The sequence below is a fragment of the Festucalex cinctus genome, chromosome 8 (assembly GCF_051991245.1).
Source record: "Festucalex cinctus isolate MCC-2025b chromosome 8, RoL_Fcin_1.0, whole genome shotgun sequence".
NCBI classification, from domain to species: Eukaryota; Metazoa; Chordata; class Actinopteri; order Syngnathiformes; family Syngnathidae; genus Festucalex; species Festucalex cinctus.
The window spans coordinates 24,246,357-24,264,177 of NC_135418.1; the positions used below are offsets into that span (position 1 = coordinate 24,246,357).

Here is a 17,821-nt window from a genome sequence, read left to right on the forward strand (position 1 = left end):
ATGACATGTTTTTTTTAGCAACCCATTCAAGTTTTTGGGACTCAGTTAATGTCAGAGTGAATATATGAATATATATATGTGTTCATATTTAAAGGCCGTGACAGCCACAAACAAGCAGCCCTGCAGTTTCTTGCGACATTATTCAAATAAAATACGCAATTACATTTCCATGTTATCATTGGCCCTGTGATGGAAACGTTCCATGAACAGCGAATGGTTTCATTCCGAGAGCGCCCTTATTTGGCGTCGGGAACAATCATCACATTCTGCATCGGGTGTGTGAGAGGGCAAAGGAAAAAAAAAAAGAAAGGAAATCGCCTCCTTTGTTGCTCTCGAAAAACAACTTCACACGGCGTCGTAGCCCATTTTCACACCTGCGAACCGGCGCTCGACGGGCAATGGAGAAAAAAAAAAAAAAAAAAAAAGCAGCAGATAATTATACAGCCCGGGAAAGAGCAAAGCGGAGTCACCGAGGGCAGAATAACAAACAATATCTACATTGAGGGCTCCAAAAAATGTGCCTGCCTCTCTGTGGTCACAAAGCGGTCATTTGAGCTAAGTGGGCTGTAATTATGTTACAGTACGAATACAGTTGGGATCTCTGCATGGAATGAAAGCTGCGCATACTCGCAGGTTAGTCGTGTTTACCCGCTGCTAAATTGAGTTAAATAGTCTGACGTCAATGTGGCCAATGACTTATTCTCTTATTTCCACTTGCTCCAAATAGCTTAGTTGATTATTAACACTGAAATAAAAAAAAAAAAGTCCACAAAGACTTGGCCAAGACATGTCGTCATATACAGATTCAATAACAGAGAGCTCGACAGTATCACTTAAATAATACTGCGAGAAAAAAAGTCAGAATTTTACAAGGGGGACTTTTTTCACTATTTTTTGGGGGTTAATTTTTTATTTTTTTATTTTATTTTTTATTTTACTCCCACAATGCATTTATAACAGTTTTGCATTTATAACAGATTTTATTGGTGGCGGTCCACTGTACATTGGAGGAACAAAATTTGTAATCGTACAAGAATAAAATCATATTATTTTTAGAAGAAAATGATGTAATATTAGGAGAAAAAAAATAATGTTCTTATGAGGGGAAAAAAAAAGCCCACACTTTTTTTTCTGAGATAAAATGCAATATTGCGAGAGAGGGTTTTCAATTTTTCGCAAAAAATATCGTATGACAAAAAATTAATTTTATGTCAATAAAGTATCAATTTTTTAGTAAAAAGTCACATGTATTCATTTTTTTCCGTAATATTCCAACAATTCATCACAATACTTTTTTTTTTTTTTTTAATACATCACAATGATTTCATTATTGTAAGTTTAACCCTTTCCTTCTATAGTCCGATTCTGTTATGTTCTGGAGTTGGACCCCAAAAACGCAGACACAAATAAGATTTGAACTCTTTATTCGCATAACATCGAGAGGCGTGGAGCAAACTTGACTAGACAAGAAACGACGAGAATATATCAAGCATCACAAGACGCTAAGCTAAGCTAACGGGCTGTGGAGGTGCACAGGGAAATAGAGGAAATAATCCGACAAAAACACACACTTCTCAGTCAGGCATATATAGACAACGAATCGATCTGATTGGCTGTGGCTAGACATGGGGGTAACAGGACTGACATGGAATTATCTGATTGGCTGTTGACCAGATAAAGAGATTCAAAATTCTTGACATCACATAGCTCCTGACATCACATGGCGTCTTACCAGTTGAAACTAGATGCTGGTTACAGCAGTTCAAAACAGATACTTGAACTCAGTTCAAAACAGACACTTGACCACATGGTCATGACCCAAACATAACCCTTGCATGACCCAGTCATGACAGATTCCACCTTCAAGGTACTCAAAACTCTTCACACTGACTCCTCTTTCACCTACTGATTATGCAGCATCAGGATCAAATGGGGGCTCAGTATTTTGCTGAAGGACACTTGGTCACAAAGACACGGGATCGAACCCACAACCTCTGGGTTGAGAGACAACCACGCTACCACTGATCCATGCCGATCACAATATATAATATTTTCACTTCATTCTTATAAGATTGACTTCTTGTTCCTCTACACTGGGCTACCTTTTACTTGTCATTTTGTAACTTTTAGCCATCACAAAATGATTCCTCAATCCCATACCGGATGTTATTAATTGCTGGGTGCCCTCAATTATCGACGATAGAGGAGCAATGTGTGTATATCTAAAAAAAAATCTGATTAATCCTCCGGTCGTCCCAAACGTACTCACTGTGAACCTGTTGACGCATGGCAAAGAGCAAATGGCACACCTCGTCGTTTCATTGAATGTTTGCTTTGCCGGCCTTGGAGGTCATCAATCACAGCGTTCAACACAATGGAGGGCAAGAAAACAGACACACCGAGAAGGATGGATGGCTGGATTGATACTGTAGACGGATGAATGGAGGTGAAAATGCTCCAGCGAGGATATTAAGAGGGAGGCCATGAACAAGGGACACCACAGGTTACAAAAAAATAGTACAGACGATCATAATTGTCATTTAAAAGCAGATTTGCGCAATAATTTCAATAAAAACCCCAAGACCATCTACCTCCCAAATGCAGCACCTCCACTATTTGACAATACAATGCAAAGTGACAGCAGTCCAAATACCTGCGCCAGGACTGTGGTCATGAGAGCATTCACAGTGACTGGCTGCACACACACACGCGGACTCGCACTTGCACGCACACACTAATGCATGCATAACCAAACACAGAGAGAGAGAATAATGGGGGGATGGTGCACTGCACTGTAGATATGGATTGCCTTTGTGAATATATTCACTGCTGCATTTCACCTCTGTGTGTGTGTGTGTGCGTGTGTACCTTATGTGCATGTTCAATGTGATATATTCTCTGCAAACACCGCTGCACTGTTTGTGTAATAGGACCTGACCAATAATACACAGCGCTGATCCCTGCCAGATGAAGATAACACTTCCTATGATTTTTTTTTTTTTTTTTTTTTTTTTTTCTCCCCCAGAGCCACACCCACAGGTCAACGGAGCACATACAAATATGGTCTTTATTAGTTTTAAACCACAAAAGAAAATGTGCATTTATATAAATAATATTAAAAATGTAAATAAGTAATGGGAAATAATAACTTCTTTCAGACAATAAAATAAATGAAAAATAAAAACAAATAGTGACAAAAAATATAAATTCCTTCAGATTTTCTTTCACATGACAAAAATTGAAAAAAAAAAGGTGGGGGTGAATAATATGGAAAAAAAAAGAGATTTATTACAAAAATAAAAAAATAATTGAAACAAAAATAACCCTCAAATGTTTTATATGCCAATTATTGTCAAAAAAGTGTAAGTTCAACAAAGAGTGATTTGAATAATAAAGAAAATGCCTCTATCGCTCGTGACAATTAAAACAAATTAGATGATGATAATAATAATGAAATGATAAAATTAAATGCAACAAAATAAATGCCCCCAAAAAAATATCGTAAGCAAAAAAAAACTCCTGGATTGGCTGGCAACCAGTTCAGGGTGTACCACCGCCTACTGCCCGAAGCCAGCGGGGATAGGCTCCAGCACCCCCATGACCCTTGTGAGGAATAACTAGGAATTAACTAATACAAACAAATAAGATAATAAAATAAACTTTTTTAGGGAGGGCAAAATGATAAAAAAAAGGAACAAATGTGAAAAATGGCTCAAAGTAAATATATATAAAAAAAAAAAAAGTTCTGATGTTTGGGTCTCAGTAAATAAATTACAAATACAAAAAAAAAGGCAATTAATAAAATGGGCTTCAAATATGTGACATTACAAGTAAAGGTATGAAAAATGAGAAAGGAGTGAGGGAGACCCAAGCAAACAGGAAATCAAACAATAAATGGAAGACATGAGCTCCATTTGTAATGGACTTGTCAGCTGTGAGCGGAGAAGAGAAATGAAAAGAAGGCGAGCGAGTGAACGACTCCCCGGAGAAGACGCTTCCCCCCTCTTGCTTATGATGGACTTAATTGCCTCTATCAGTGTTAAGATGTAACATTCGTCTTAGCTTTATTGCCGGGCTTTATGGTCTTGTCCATCACGCCGAGGGGGCTTTCAAGAGGCAGCAAATGACGCCTTGACATAATGAGGCAGGTTACAGACCCACGGTGGGGCGGGGGATTATATTTAGAGAATCAGAATGAGCTAGGCAACATTGTTTTGATGGAAGAGTCAATGCTTTCTGGCTCTTTCAACTAAAACGCATGCGCATGCCCCCCCCCAATCACTCCCACGCACCTGTGACCCTCCCCCCAAGTGTAGGGTTTCACGTTGTCGCACAATCGCACCATTGTGCTGCTGTTTAACACAATGAAAACAAAGCTAATGCATTGCTGATAATAAGTTATGACCCCTCCCACCAACTTCAACCCCTCATTTATATGCAACCTTGACTCAGGTGCAGGCTTTCCCCAAACTCACAATCAACACTTTCTCTTAAAAGTAACACAATGCCTTAGGAAAGACAGATGAAGTATACGGAAGTGTGGAAATTCCAATGTAAACAGTTTTGACTGGTCTATGTCGTTAGAACGTGCTGCAAAGTCATTTTTGGTAAGGTCTTTCTAACGTATCGGCAAAATTGTTACGTCTTGATAAAATTGTTCAAATGTTTTGATAGTTATTCGAACATTTTGGTACAATGTAGGCTAATTGCGAAAAACATTTTTCCCATAATGCCACGGGGTATTGATTTGCGCGATTGTGGAATATGGGAAAATAACCCTCTGGAACTAAAGGGGGGAAATGCTATATTTTTAGCATTTGGCTTACATTTCAGACAAAACCGTTCAAACGACTTTACCAAGACGTTATCAGAACATTCAAACAACTTTATCAATACGTTCGAACGACTCTGCCATACATTTGAATGATATAGCCCAGACAAAACTGTTTACTCTACGTTGGCGGTTCCACACTTTCGTAGCTTCATGATAGCAATCAATGAAAGACACCGCTGAGATGCTAACGTTAGCATCGACAGTCGCAGTTTTAGAGGCATTTGAACACAAAATATGGAAACATTCCAACACTGAACGTCTCTAACGCTCCCTAACCACTAGCTAGTCTTGCTACCTCCAAAATAAGTAATTTATTATGTTTTTAGTATGTGGCCTACATTTCATACAAAAAACTTTCGAAAGACTTTACCAAGACATTTAAACAACTTTATCAAAACATTCAAACAACTTTACCAATAGCCTACATTCAAACAACTTTATCAATACGTTCGAACGACTTTGCCGTACATTTGAATGATAAAGCCCAGTCAAAACTGTTTACTCCACGTTGGCGGTTCCACACTTCCGAAGCTTCATGATAACAATCAATGAAAGACACTGCTGACATGCTAACGTTAGCATCGACAGTCGCAGTTTTAGAGGCATTTGAACACAAACAATGGAAAAACACGTACCTAAAAATTCTAACACTGAACGTCTCTAACCACTAGCTAGTCTTGCTACCTCCAAGGTAAGCAATGTATTATGTGAAAAACAATAGTATGCTAGTACTCACCAAAATGCTAACATTACGTTACGAACTTCAGGTCTGAGTGGTACTAGAAAGCATAGCCAGTAAATTGAGAACGCCTGCATTCATTTGCTTTCTTTCTTTTCATAAGCGGTCAATTTGTAACATAACCATCAATATTTACCATTCCAGTACTATAGCAAAGAAACAGTGAAGCATACAAACAAGCTGCCCTTATTTGCTCCTCCAATGCCATTCCTTTCTACGTTTGTTCTCTTTCATCCTGAAGACAAATAATTTTACTTCACTAAACCTTGAGAAACAGAGAAAAAAAAAAGAAAAAGAAATATGACTCTTCTCTCGCTCTGCGTTGGTTTCATCGCGACTTGATTGCACTTTGATCTGCACACAGTCAAACAAAAATTGATGCCGGGGCTCCGGGTGAATTAGTAGACTTCATTGGGGAAGAGAGAAAACGGAGTGGGGCTGGGCGGCTTTGCCGACATCCACCAAGGGGGGCCTTGAAAGATTCCCATTGTGCGCCCGGTGTGATGATGATATATGCAAGTGTATTGGATGGATTTAATGAAACATGGGCTCAAGTCGTCACGTGAGCGCAAGATGGAGAAATGAAATTGATAAGTCACAGTCACGCATGGAATTCAGGCTCGGAGCTCCATTATTCATGTGCGGTTTCCACAAACCTGGGGTCACTTTTTATTTGCTTGTCAATTGTCGGAATAAAATGCTGAATGTTGTTTTATTGATTGTCCAGCTGACGCACGTCTTATTGGCCGCGTGTAAGCTATAATAATGTCTGCTGTATTACTTGTGACATTCATTTACATGTTCAGTACAGCGGAAAAGTCTTAGGCCATCAGTGAATATGCCTTTGAAGAAATAGTAATTGCTAATAAACGGATATTTTTGTGTGCAGTACTCAGGTCACCGCTTTATTTGCGTTGCCTTTAAGTTTTATGTTAATGTAACAAAATGGCGGCTCCCCGCCGTATAGCGGCCTCTCTAGGTCTCAAGGTTAAGCCGCTTACAATGACTTCAAAGCCCATTTTAGTGCCATCTCAACGCTAGTAAGTTAACACATGTGAAGTGTAGTTTTTGGACAAACTACATTTAGAGAGAAAGCTGGAAAGAAAGGTGGGCAAACGTGCCAGATGGCTAGCTCAGCTACAAGCTAGCAAGCCAACGACATGTACCTCTTCCTAGCGAACTTCTCACTGGACAACTTACTTGGCCTGCAAGATGACGAATTGTTCTTATTTGACAGAAAACATGGTAAAACGATAACATGCCCAACCCAGACTACAAAGATTCGCTGGATCCGTCGATGACGTTTTGCTTCTGTTAATGTATGTAGAGGAAAGCTATCCATAACATTACCACTTGGACTGTATTTTGGATTTATGGATGTAAAGCCGACAAGCCTGTATTGTATAATGTCTGGCCATTGTTTTACACTATGGACTATCAGCTGCTAGAAAACTACAGTTGCTCGTTTAGTTTTGGGGGGGTGATCTTTATCTTTGTTTTATGTTGTGACGTATTAAAAAAAAACAGAACAAAAAACCAGCTGGATGAAAAACACCTAAATAAATCTAAAAATAAAATAATCAAGTGGGTTTTTTTGCTAAAAAAATTTCATGTACTTCTTTATATATTTTATATTATTTTCTTGTTTTACCAATTATATTTATATTTAAAACCAAATATATTTGGATTGAAGAAATTTGGTTTTATGTAAAAAATATTCACAATTATTTTTAATTATTTTGTTGAATTTCTTTGTTATAAAATCTTTTACTAAAAATATTAATAAAAATATTACCTCTTACAGGAAAAAAATGGAAAATTGAGAAAAAAAAAAGAATACTGAGAATTCAAAGATACATGCTTTTCATTATAGTAATGTTTCTGAAAAGAAAGAATTGCTTGAGAGAACTTTTTTTTTTTTTGCTCTTCACCGAGCATTTTTAAAATGTTTTTTTAAACAGATAATGCAACAAAAAAGGTGATATACAGAAACATTATTTATTAAAATATATTTTTTTTCAATACATTTTTACATGTATTTTTTTTTTATTTTCTTGTATTATTTTATCAAATATATTTTAATCATTAAATAAATATTTGCATTTTTGTATTGTTAATAAAAAAAAAACATTTTCATTGGACTTTAGTGATGCATAAATGATATATTTCCCACGGCAAACACACGGAGGACCTGCTTCTTCACGCTCTTTTCCCTTTGCGCAGCCTCCTTATAACCAGCTGGGAAAGAAAAAAAACGCGAGCCATGGCCTGAAGTCGACACAGTCAGTTAGCCCCGGAACTCGGAGGGCTACACGCTGGGCCCCCGACACTGAACAAGTGCCTGGTGACCTCACAGCACCAGCTGGGCCTTGAAGACTTATTTAAACGGCCAATTCTCTGCGGCGGTATCATCGGCCATGCTGCAAATAGGGCCCTGCAAGAAAACTGCATTGGATGACGCCAATGAGCATAAAGGATGGAAGGGGGGGAGGAGCAGCAGAAAGAAACATAGTACACACACACACACCCCTATACACGCATACCCTGCCATATCAATGTAGTTGGCTCTCTCTGAAATTCAAATGGCAAGAAGCAGGGAGGGAGGGAGGGAGGGAGGTTGGGGGAGAGAAAAAGAGCCAAAGATGATGAAAAAGGAGAAAGAAACCTCTGGCTTAGAAGGGGAGGGGCCTTCCCCCGAAAAAGAAAAGCCGCCATCTATGTATTAGTGCTCTGTAAATATTACATGAGCTCTGCATTCGCTCACTTGTTTGGCATTACTTCCACTGGATGGCTATATTATTTTAGAAACCATGCCTTGTTTATGGAGAGGCCTGACCTACTTCCACTTTCTCTCTCTCTCTTTCTCTGTAGCGCTTTCTCTTCCTCTCGTCTCCAATCTGCGAAAATCTGCGCCGCTCGTCCCCGCTGAACAATTACAAGGCAGCGAGACTCAAATGGAGATGTTTGTAGAAAACAACATGTGTATAATTACGCTTTAATGAGCTCTTGTCGGGGCCGGCGTGCGCAATTAGATTGGTAATAGAATATTCCGGCTGGATGCGAGCGTGACGACGTCAAATGTGTCCTCGGTGTCAGAAAGGATTCTGTTGACACAACTGGATGCAGCGTTCAGAGACAACGTTGCTTTCAACATCATTGTGTGTGCACAATTATAAAAAACTTGTGTATGGGTCAATCCAGGATTGGTATGCTAATGAAAACGTATGTGTCTCATTCAATTGTACATCGTGGAAAATTGCCTATGACACCATTTTAATGAGTCAACACAAAATTTAGTGGACATGTATATCACAACAGGATGAAAAAAAAAAAAGGCTTAAGGACTTGACATGAAGTTAAGCACGAAGTCTGCGATTTTGCGTGAATTCAACAGCTTTTACTTTTTCAACTCTTCTCAACTTTATTTCAAAAACACTTTAACTACAACCTCATGTGTAACAACGTTGTGCATAAAAAAAATATAAATAAATATCCATCCATCCATTTTCTGTCCTGCTTACGCCTCACAAGGGTCGCGGGGGGTGCTGGAGCCTATCCCAGCTGGCTTCGGGCAGTAGGCGGGGGGCACCCTGAAACTGAACTGGTTGCCAGCCAATTGCCAAAAAAAATGTCCAAAAAGTGACCATAAAATGTCTGAAAAGTACGAGGAAAAATTAGAAAATTTACATAAAATGTCAATGAGATTGCCAAAAATGTCAGAGAATTAGAATAAATATATATATATATATATATGACTCAGTAATTATGGCCCAACCTATTAATCAGCTGTCTGATTAAATTGTCCGATTTTAAATCTGACAAAAAATCGGAAATAAGTTAATTCATGTTATTTATTTATTTATTTATTTATTCATTCATTCATTTATTTATTTATATATTTTTAAGTCGAGAAGATACATGCTTGACTTTTGGGTCATATTTTTCCCTAAGGTTGGTTTAAATTTACAGTTACATTAGTTTGATATTGTTTGACTTTTGGGGCACATTTCCCAATCAAATATTGTTGAAGCTTTTTGAATTTTGATTCACATTTTTCCACCAAATTTTGGTTGTTGTGACATTTCATATTTTACATATTTGTCCCAGAATTGTTAAAAATTTAAAAATATTTTCCAAACCAATAGTGACAAATCGCAACATTTAAGATGTAGAAAACAGAATGTTGCTGTCTTGTTTATGTGGTTAGAGTACACCAAAAAAGTCTGATGTTGCCAACTTTTTTTTCATATTAGTACTCTGGAAAAAGCATTTAATTACAATTCCACGCTTTTTGACAATCATCCTTGGCCTGAAATGAGCTGTCAATCACTGAGCATCCATCTTCAGTGCCACTGAGTAGCCCAAATCCAAGCCTGTCATGGAGGACACGCATGCATCACGCAGAGAAAATAAATATCCTGTCATCCCATCGTTTCAGCTTTGATGTATCACAATTACATCTGGGAGTTTTTTGTTTTTGTTTGTCTTGTTTTTGCTTTGTTTGTTTATACAGTTGACTGCCTGAAATAGTCAATTTTTTGCACAATTAAAGCGGTTCATCACTCAAGCAGGCCGGCCAAGTAAAATTGAGGCACGTCCTATTATAATCTGGAATATACTAATTAAAACAACCTGCTTATGTTGCTATGGCGGAATGTACTCGCACGGCGTGTCTGTGTGTGCGTGTCACATTTTTTCCTGCCTCCTTAATAGGCTCTCTCTCTTAGATATTCGCTACAGAACAGCTCTCATGCAATATTAATATCCCACCAAAATACGGAATACGCTGCCCCAACTGTCTCCCTCGCTCTCTTTCTCTCTCGACATAATTGACTATGCAAGGCTCCAAATCATCTTGGAAAGGAGATGCATATGTAGGATCCAATGCGAGAAAAGCAATCCTTAGATGATCCCGTCGTCTTATCGCTACAGCACATTGTGAACTTTCACCTATCAAATGTGTGTAAAGCCCAAACAACAACAACAACAGTGTATAAACACGCAGAAAAGAAGTTGTTTTTCCCGTAATACACGGCTACAAAAACAAACTAGCACTTGCCTAACTTTGTTTTTCATCACTAAGAAATGCAATTCGGGACACGTTTAGGTTTCGTTAGTGGGGTGGGACACTTCAAGGTTCTGTTTTTATAACCGGGAAATATACAAACCATGGGGTATATTAGTGGAATTGGACTTTTTAATCTCACAAATGTGCCTCAATATATATATAGAGTGATTTGTAATGCAATGAAGGTAATTGAATCACATTGTAATTGAAATGATTCATATGACAGCCTGACTGTACCGTATTGTAACTAAAGCAATAGCATCACAATTGAAGTGAATCACATTGTAATTCAAATAATTCATATAACTGAATTGTATCGCATTGTAGTTGAAGTAATTTGTATCGTAGCTTTGGTGAAACCGTATCGCATCATATCTTATCGTAATTGGAGCAAAGTGCATTATAAACTGAAGCGATTTATATCTGGAACGACTCATGTCTTCGTCTGAGGGAATTCTAGCGTACTAACTGGGGTGAATTGCATTATACTGTAACTGGAGTGACTGCATTTTAGTGTAATTAGAACGAATTGTATTCTAACTGATAGGAATTGTACTGTAATTCTGAACAACTAGAGTGAATCGGTCCATATCGTATTTGGAGTGACTCCTATTGTAATGTAAGCGAATTGGGTTGTAACTGGTTCAAATCACATTGTAATTGAAGGGAATCTTATCGCAATTGCAGTTGACTATAACATATTGTAATTGGAGTGAATCAGATTTTGCATTCGGAGTGAATTACATCACAGCAGAAGTGATTCGCATTAACTGTATCTTACTGTAATTGGAGCAAAATGTTTAACTTATTTGCTCCTCAAAAATGTATAAATACGTTCTATTTTAAATATTACCATGGTCCCAAAAACGTACTTATATGTTTTTTTGTTTTTGTTTTTTATGCTCGAGCATTCAGAAGGCTTTGATGCAGCCTCTGACCTGAAGAGGTTGGTTAAAGCAACGGTAGTTCTTAAAAACGGCCAGCAAGTGGCGGCAGAGTATAAGAGATCAACCAGGGCCAAAAAGGCTCTTTTCCACAGTGTTTTAAAACAGATTTGTGAATAAGGATGAAACTTAGCTACGTTCTAATGCTAATTGCTGCAAAAAAAAGATACAAATATACTTTTCATGATGAAAGAAGAGACTTTAATTTTTATTTTGGTAGGTTCCATGCTTTTATAGCAATAGAAAATCAGTCAAAATCCAGTAAAAGCCGGGAGCTTTAGTGAAAATACTGAAAACAATTTGCCTGTACAGTTAAGATTTTTTTTGGTGGCAGACAAATATTCAGTTTCCATTATTTCCATTGAAAAACATGTTTGAAATCAAATTGAATGTCGACCGAAATCCCGGAAAGGATCCAGTTTGGCTTTGAAGGTTCCACTGTGTTTAATTCCGTCAAGTAGGTTCTTATTGTCTCACGAGGAAGCGTCGAAGTCAAGTCATCTGTAGTGAGTGGGGGAGGGTTGCTTTTTCGCGCACCTTGACAGGAAATGAGGAGGTGTTGGAGTGGAAGGTTTTCGAAACGGAGTAGGCGGCTGCGGCGGAAGTGCCGAGCCCACTTTTTAACTGAACTGATGGTGGCTGGTACTTGTGGACAGAGATCCAGATCGGGGGGAACACAAAAGGGGAAGGAAGAGGGAGGACCGAGAGGGGGCGGGAACCTCGTGCAGCCCGTGCACCTTGACACCGGCTCTCGCTGCAGCGCCTGATAAGTGCAATGGAAAAACGTCTGCTCTTCCTTCTGCATGTTAAGTGCTTTGCATTGCTCCGCATGCGGACGCCATACAAGCTGATAATATACTGAGGACAGGTCATAAGAGACGCGCACTAACCTCCAATGTCAACCCCGAGACACTCACTGAGGCTGGTTGACTTTGAAGTTCGGATTTCAAAATGGGGAAATACGATTGAATACTGAAGTAAAGTGAATGAATTTGTGCCAGGCTCAAACCATTTTTTCCACAGAAGCTCTGGATGAAGTTGTTTGATTTTGGAGGTATATTCTCCTAAAATTCTTATACGGTAGTGCATTCAGATATAGAGGCCTACATTGTAAAAAAACAAAAACAAAAAAAAGAAAACATGGGAAGAGGACCTACAAAATATTTGCATACTAAATCACAATTGCAAAAAAATATGCAATTTGTTTTTCTAAATCAGTCAGCACTGGTATTTTGAGACACCACTCCATTCGTAAAATTGTTTCACTTTTGGGTGATGATTTTTTTTTTTCTTAAATATGGGTTGAAATTGTTTGATTTAAAAGCCTACTTCACCCTAATTCTTGTTTGAAATTTGTCTGACTCTTGTGTCTGTTTGTATTTGTAATGAAAATATTTTTTACTAATTAAAAAAAAAATGGGTTGATTTTGAGGAATATTTTTCCTCAAATAATTCCGGCAGAATTTGACTTATGGGTTACACGTTTACACAAAATGTGTTTGAAATTGTTGGTGGTTATTTATACCAGAACAAAATTTTATCCCAGAAGTATTGGTTAGGTTATTGTTTTTACTTTGAAATACACTGCTAAAAAAAAAAAAAAAAAAAAAAAAAACTTGAGTGATATTGTCCCAAAAATTTTGTTGTACTGTAATTTTAAAACGTTTTATTTATTTTTTTTTACATTAGGCATATATTTTGCGCTTTTAAAAACAAAACAAAAAAAAAACAAAAAAAAAACCTGAGGATGTTTTTGTCCTAGATTTTTTATTTTTTTTCCCCCCACTATGACGCTTACTGAAATTGGTTGACTTTTGGGATATGTATGTTCCCAAAGCTTTAAAGCATTTTTTTTTTCCCCGCCCACACAATTTTTTGATAAAATTGTTTTACTTTTGGGTATTTTTTTCTTCCAGAAAGACTTGGTTGAAATTATTTGATAGCAGCATCTGTGTTGCAGTTGTTTGAATTTTGTCCCATTCAATGTTGGTGATGTAAACAAAAAACATCAGGGAGGCTTCAAACGAGAGCAACGATTGCATCTCTTTACTGTTGTACTAAATTTGTATGTTGTTTTTTTTTTTTCGTTGTTTTTTTTGTTTTGTTTTTTAACATGCTTGGCTTTATGATCGACTCGTGCGCTGAGATTTTTCGATTTACATGCAGACCTTGAGGATTTGAGAATCCACCGTGGGTGGATATCTATCTTTTAACATATCACGCATGTCTTTTGACACGGAAGTTATTGCCGTGATTTGCGAGCGTCTCTCTCGGGCTGAACGACCAACAGCAGTCGCTTTAGATATGGAGCAGGTGGCTTTCTTAGAAATGCTTTGCTAGCACTCTTGCGCTCTCTCGCTTCATAAATAATGTAGGGCATGAAACATCAATACGATTTCTGTTGTAATTAAAAAAAAAAGAAGAAGAAGAAGAAGGTGGGCACTAACAATCTGCATTGATGCACTCACAGCACCCCACGTTCCCCGAAGCAGCCGGCAGATAATTCAAAAAGCGCTTGCGATGAGTGCAACGCCAGATGAAATTAAATTGTCTCTTTTTGCTCTATTGTTCCCGCCATTGTCTCTCCTTTTGTCACATAAAAGCAAGGCAAGCTAGATGGTAATTATGATTTGCACGCAATACTAAAAGATGTCCTAAAGAGTGGTGGTGTTTAAAGAGGAAAGTAGTGTTGCAGCACTTTGTCAAAGTCAAAGTATTTGCAAGTGCAGCATCGCTAAAACTTCAATTAGTTGCAGTACAATCGGTATGGGAAAAACTCTGTCATCAAATATTTCACACTTTGATGCCCCCAAAACAGCTGGGATAGAAAAAAAGAGACTATGTAACAGTTGGTGGCCTTTTGGCTTCACACCTTTGCACAGCTGCCAAGCAGGCACACACCGCACAAACCCAAAAAGAAGTCAAAGATGGCTGCTTTATCGGAAGCCTTGTGGCGGCCAATGGGACGCCCCACCCAGCATGGTGGAAGTTCACGTAGGTGAAAGTTCACAAAGGTTAACGCTTTCAATTTGGCTATTTCAATATGGTCTAAAAATAGCATATATGATTGACAGGGTGTTCCATGAGAGTTTAGTAGGATTTTGTATGCCCACTTCCATACATTTAACTTATCATCATTACCAGGTGTCTGATACTGCTCGGTGGCACAGTTGGTAAAGTTCATTGCCCAGTAACCAGGAGGTCATAATTTCATAATTTATCTCTCAATTTACTTGATAAGCATTCCACAAGCATTCCAAATCTTAGCATTCAGCTTTCAGCATTCCCACGCAATTTCTCCAACAATTGCACTTAGTTTAGTTTAACATTAAATTTGAAAAATCTGCTCCCGTTTCTGGCTGCTGTTGGGATCTCAAGTTTACAAATAGACCATATGCTATGTCTAGCTTCTTCTTATTTTTGACAAAATGCAACATGTGTCAAGACTTACCCCAGAGGATGGCAGTCTCTTGCCGTCAGGGTTGGGGCGCATGGGCAGAGAACTGTAGAGCCTCACGCCTCGATCTGCGCTGCTGTATCTGTTCTGAGAGCACAAAACAACAGACAAGTATTGTTAGCGGTTCCACAATAGGAGCTAACACTACGCAATGCATTTAATTAATGTAGTTAATAGTTATGAGGGCGTTAATCCTTGTTTTATGCGAGTTTGTGTTAGATATACGTACAGGAAGAGCAGCTGTCAGCTGTCATAACTTTGGTTCCTGATCGTAAAATGGCCACTAAAGTTATGTTGCGAGTGCAGATACCTTGAAATAAGGCCGGGTGTTGGCCCGAACGCTAAGTAATATTAATACATAAAACGGCTGTCAAATTGAAAGCGTTACCTCTGGATATTAATTTAAATTGCAAACTCCACCCAGAAAGGCCGGAGCCTGGACTCGATCCCTCAGAACTGGGAGGCGGACATGCTAACCACTCAACATTATATCATCATTATATCAGAGCATTATATCAGAGTAAAATTAATTAATTATTAAAATAATCAAATGAATGAATAAACACTAATTCCAAGATTTTTCTCAAGTAAACATCTGTTACAAGCTGTGTAGAAAAAGAAAAAAATAATCATGATTAATAGCAATTGCTTATGGAAAATTGTACGATTAATTAAATAATTTTAATCACTTGACTGCACTAAAATGAAATACATAAAAAATGTGAATGAAATAAAAATAAATGTCATTTCTATCGATCGGTCCATCTTCCATAATTCAAGGTCATGGGTCACTATAGTGCCTATCCTCCTGACTACCAGCAACTCAAATTTGTCCTCTGTAGTGGAGCTTTTTTTAAACCTGAATATCTCCCACTCAGTGCATACGATTGTCCTCTATAGAGGACATTCAGAGCTTTCCAATGATACCAAATGTGTAGGGGTGGGGCTTTGCTACCTTTGATTGCATCATAAAAGAAAATGGCTTCCCTCAGTGCAAGCACTTTTTAGGGAAGAGGAAAATTAAGTGTTAAAATTAAGGCTTTAAATGTTTTTAGCATATTTTCTATGAGACTCTTAAAACACATTAAAGTATTGTTTGAATTATTTTAACTGTATTTGAGCCTAGCATTTAAGTTTAAAAATGTCCTCTGTAGTGGACACATCAAAGCTTAAAAATAAAAATTAAAAAAACAATATGTTTAAAAAAAAAAAAAAACAGGCACACAAACACATCTGCATTCAGATTGCCTTTTAGTGAGAATACAGTCCACACACAAGCATAAGCAGCCTCGCTCGCTGTATATATTATATGTGCTATAAACAGATTGTTTTTATGGGCCTGCTGTGAATGCAGAGTGATTACCATGCAATTACTGTGCAGCAAAAGCCACAAGCAATGTATGCCAAAGCTTATTTCCCATACCATGCATGGAAGATAATGGGCCAGGGGATAAAAGAAACAGCATGCTATATACAGTAACCTATTAGCAGTGATGGAATAATGTGCATATTAACAGGATGCTCAGCTAATGGAGCGGAGCCATCGCATACTACAAGTGGACTTGGCTGCAATGGAAGCTTATGCTTCACATGTAGTTTGGTGTAACATGCTGTTAGCATGTAGGCTAACTGTCCACACTTGCCTCTTAAATTATGTTTTCTTTTACCAGCAGCACGTTTTGGATTTTATACACTTTCTTTCTAAACTTTGGTTATAGCTTAAATTATTTCTTCATTTCTCCAAGCATCTACTAAGCAGTTTTAATATTCCAACAATGGCTTTGCCTGGCACTGTAAAGCCGCCAGGCACAGCTGAGGGGATATGGTTACCTGTAACGTTAGCCGTTTCACGTTATAGTACGCGGGTGCCGCAGATGTGCCGCACTTAATGCAACACATGTGTTTTCTTTAGGCTGCATTCTTCCCGGCTTAGCAAAAAAAAAAAAAAAAAAAAACTCACACATCACACCACTCTGATGAGAGGAATGTGCTGCCCCAGACGAGGGGAAATCCCATCACTCAGCGATTGTGTGTATACATGCTGTGTGTATACATTATGGAGACTGCTTTGTATGTACAGTACGCACTCAGCAATGCATGACCAATGAATGACATTAAGTGCAAGAGTAGAAAATATTGCTGATATTTAGGAAAATAAATCACGTTACGTACGTAAGACAGATGCCTATAAAATTAAATTAGAACATCTATTTGTATTATTATGAAATTAGCTGCACAGTGCTTGCCCTCATTTGAAGTTTATCCTCTAAAGTCCAATCTATTTATTGTTCTCACTATTACAATAAGGCCAGTGTGAAACAAAGTTGCATCTAACTTACAGTATACATGTGGATACAACAGGCACTTGTACACTCACGATGTCGAGTGGTGTCAGTGCTTAAATGTAACCAGATGTGATGATGTCATATATTCATGTGACAAACAGAGGATGTTGTGCAGTTGCTATAGCATACATTGAGGGTCAAATACATGCTATAAAGACATACCATTGTGTTACAATATTAACAGGAAGTCTGTGTGAAAAGATTGTCCTCCTCCTCCTCTGTGATTGCCCACTTTGCTTCAAGTGGACTAACCATGACATGGCAAAAAAAAAAAAATATATAATATAATATAATATAATATATATATATAATGTAATATAATTTGTTTACTGATGTCTTGCATTGATTGAGATCAAATGATGCAGTGATACTGCAGATGGAGCGAAGGTGAAAAAAAAGCTGATTATATGTGGCAGATGGCACATTGTAATGTG

The 17,821-nt window shown here is 37.9% G+C and overlaps 2 protein-coding genes across 3 annotated transcripts in view; one reads left to right on the top strand and one right to left on the bottom strand.

Moving 5' to 3' along the window:
- The window catches only part of tox2 (TOX high mobility group box family member 2), a 100,505-nt gene that overhangs the window by 59,142 nt on the left and 23,542 nt on the right, over positions 1 to 17,821 (bottom strand). For both annotated transcript variants that reach the window (XM_077530390.1, XM_077530389.1), the window contains exon 2: positions 15,037 to 15,129. In XM_077530390.1, coding sequence (XP_077386516.1) covers positions 15,037 to 15,129 — 93 coding nt within the window. The remainder of the gene's footprint in view (positions 1 to 15,036; positions 15,130 to 17,821) is intronic.
- st7l (suppression of tumorigenicity 7 like) overlaps positions 1 to 17,821 on the top strand; it is a 116,628-nt gene that overhangs the window by 37,481 nt on the left and 61,326 nt on the right. The window lies entirely within an intron of this gene.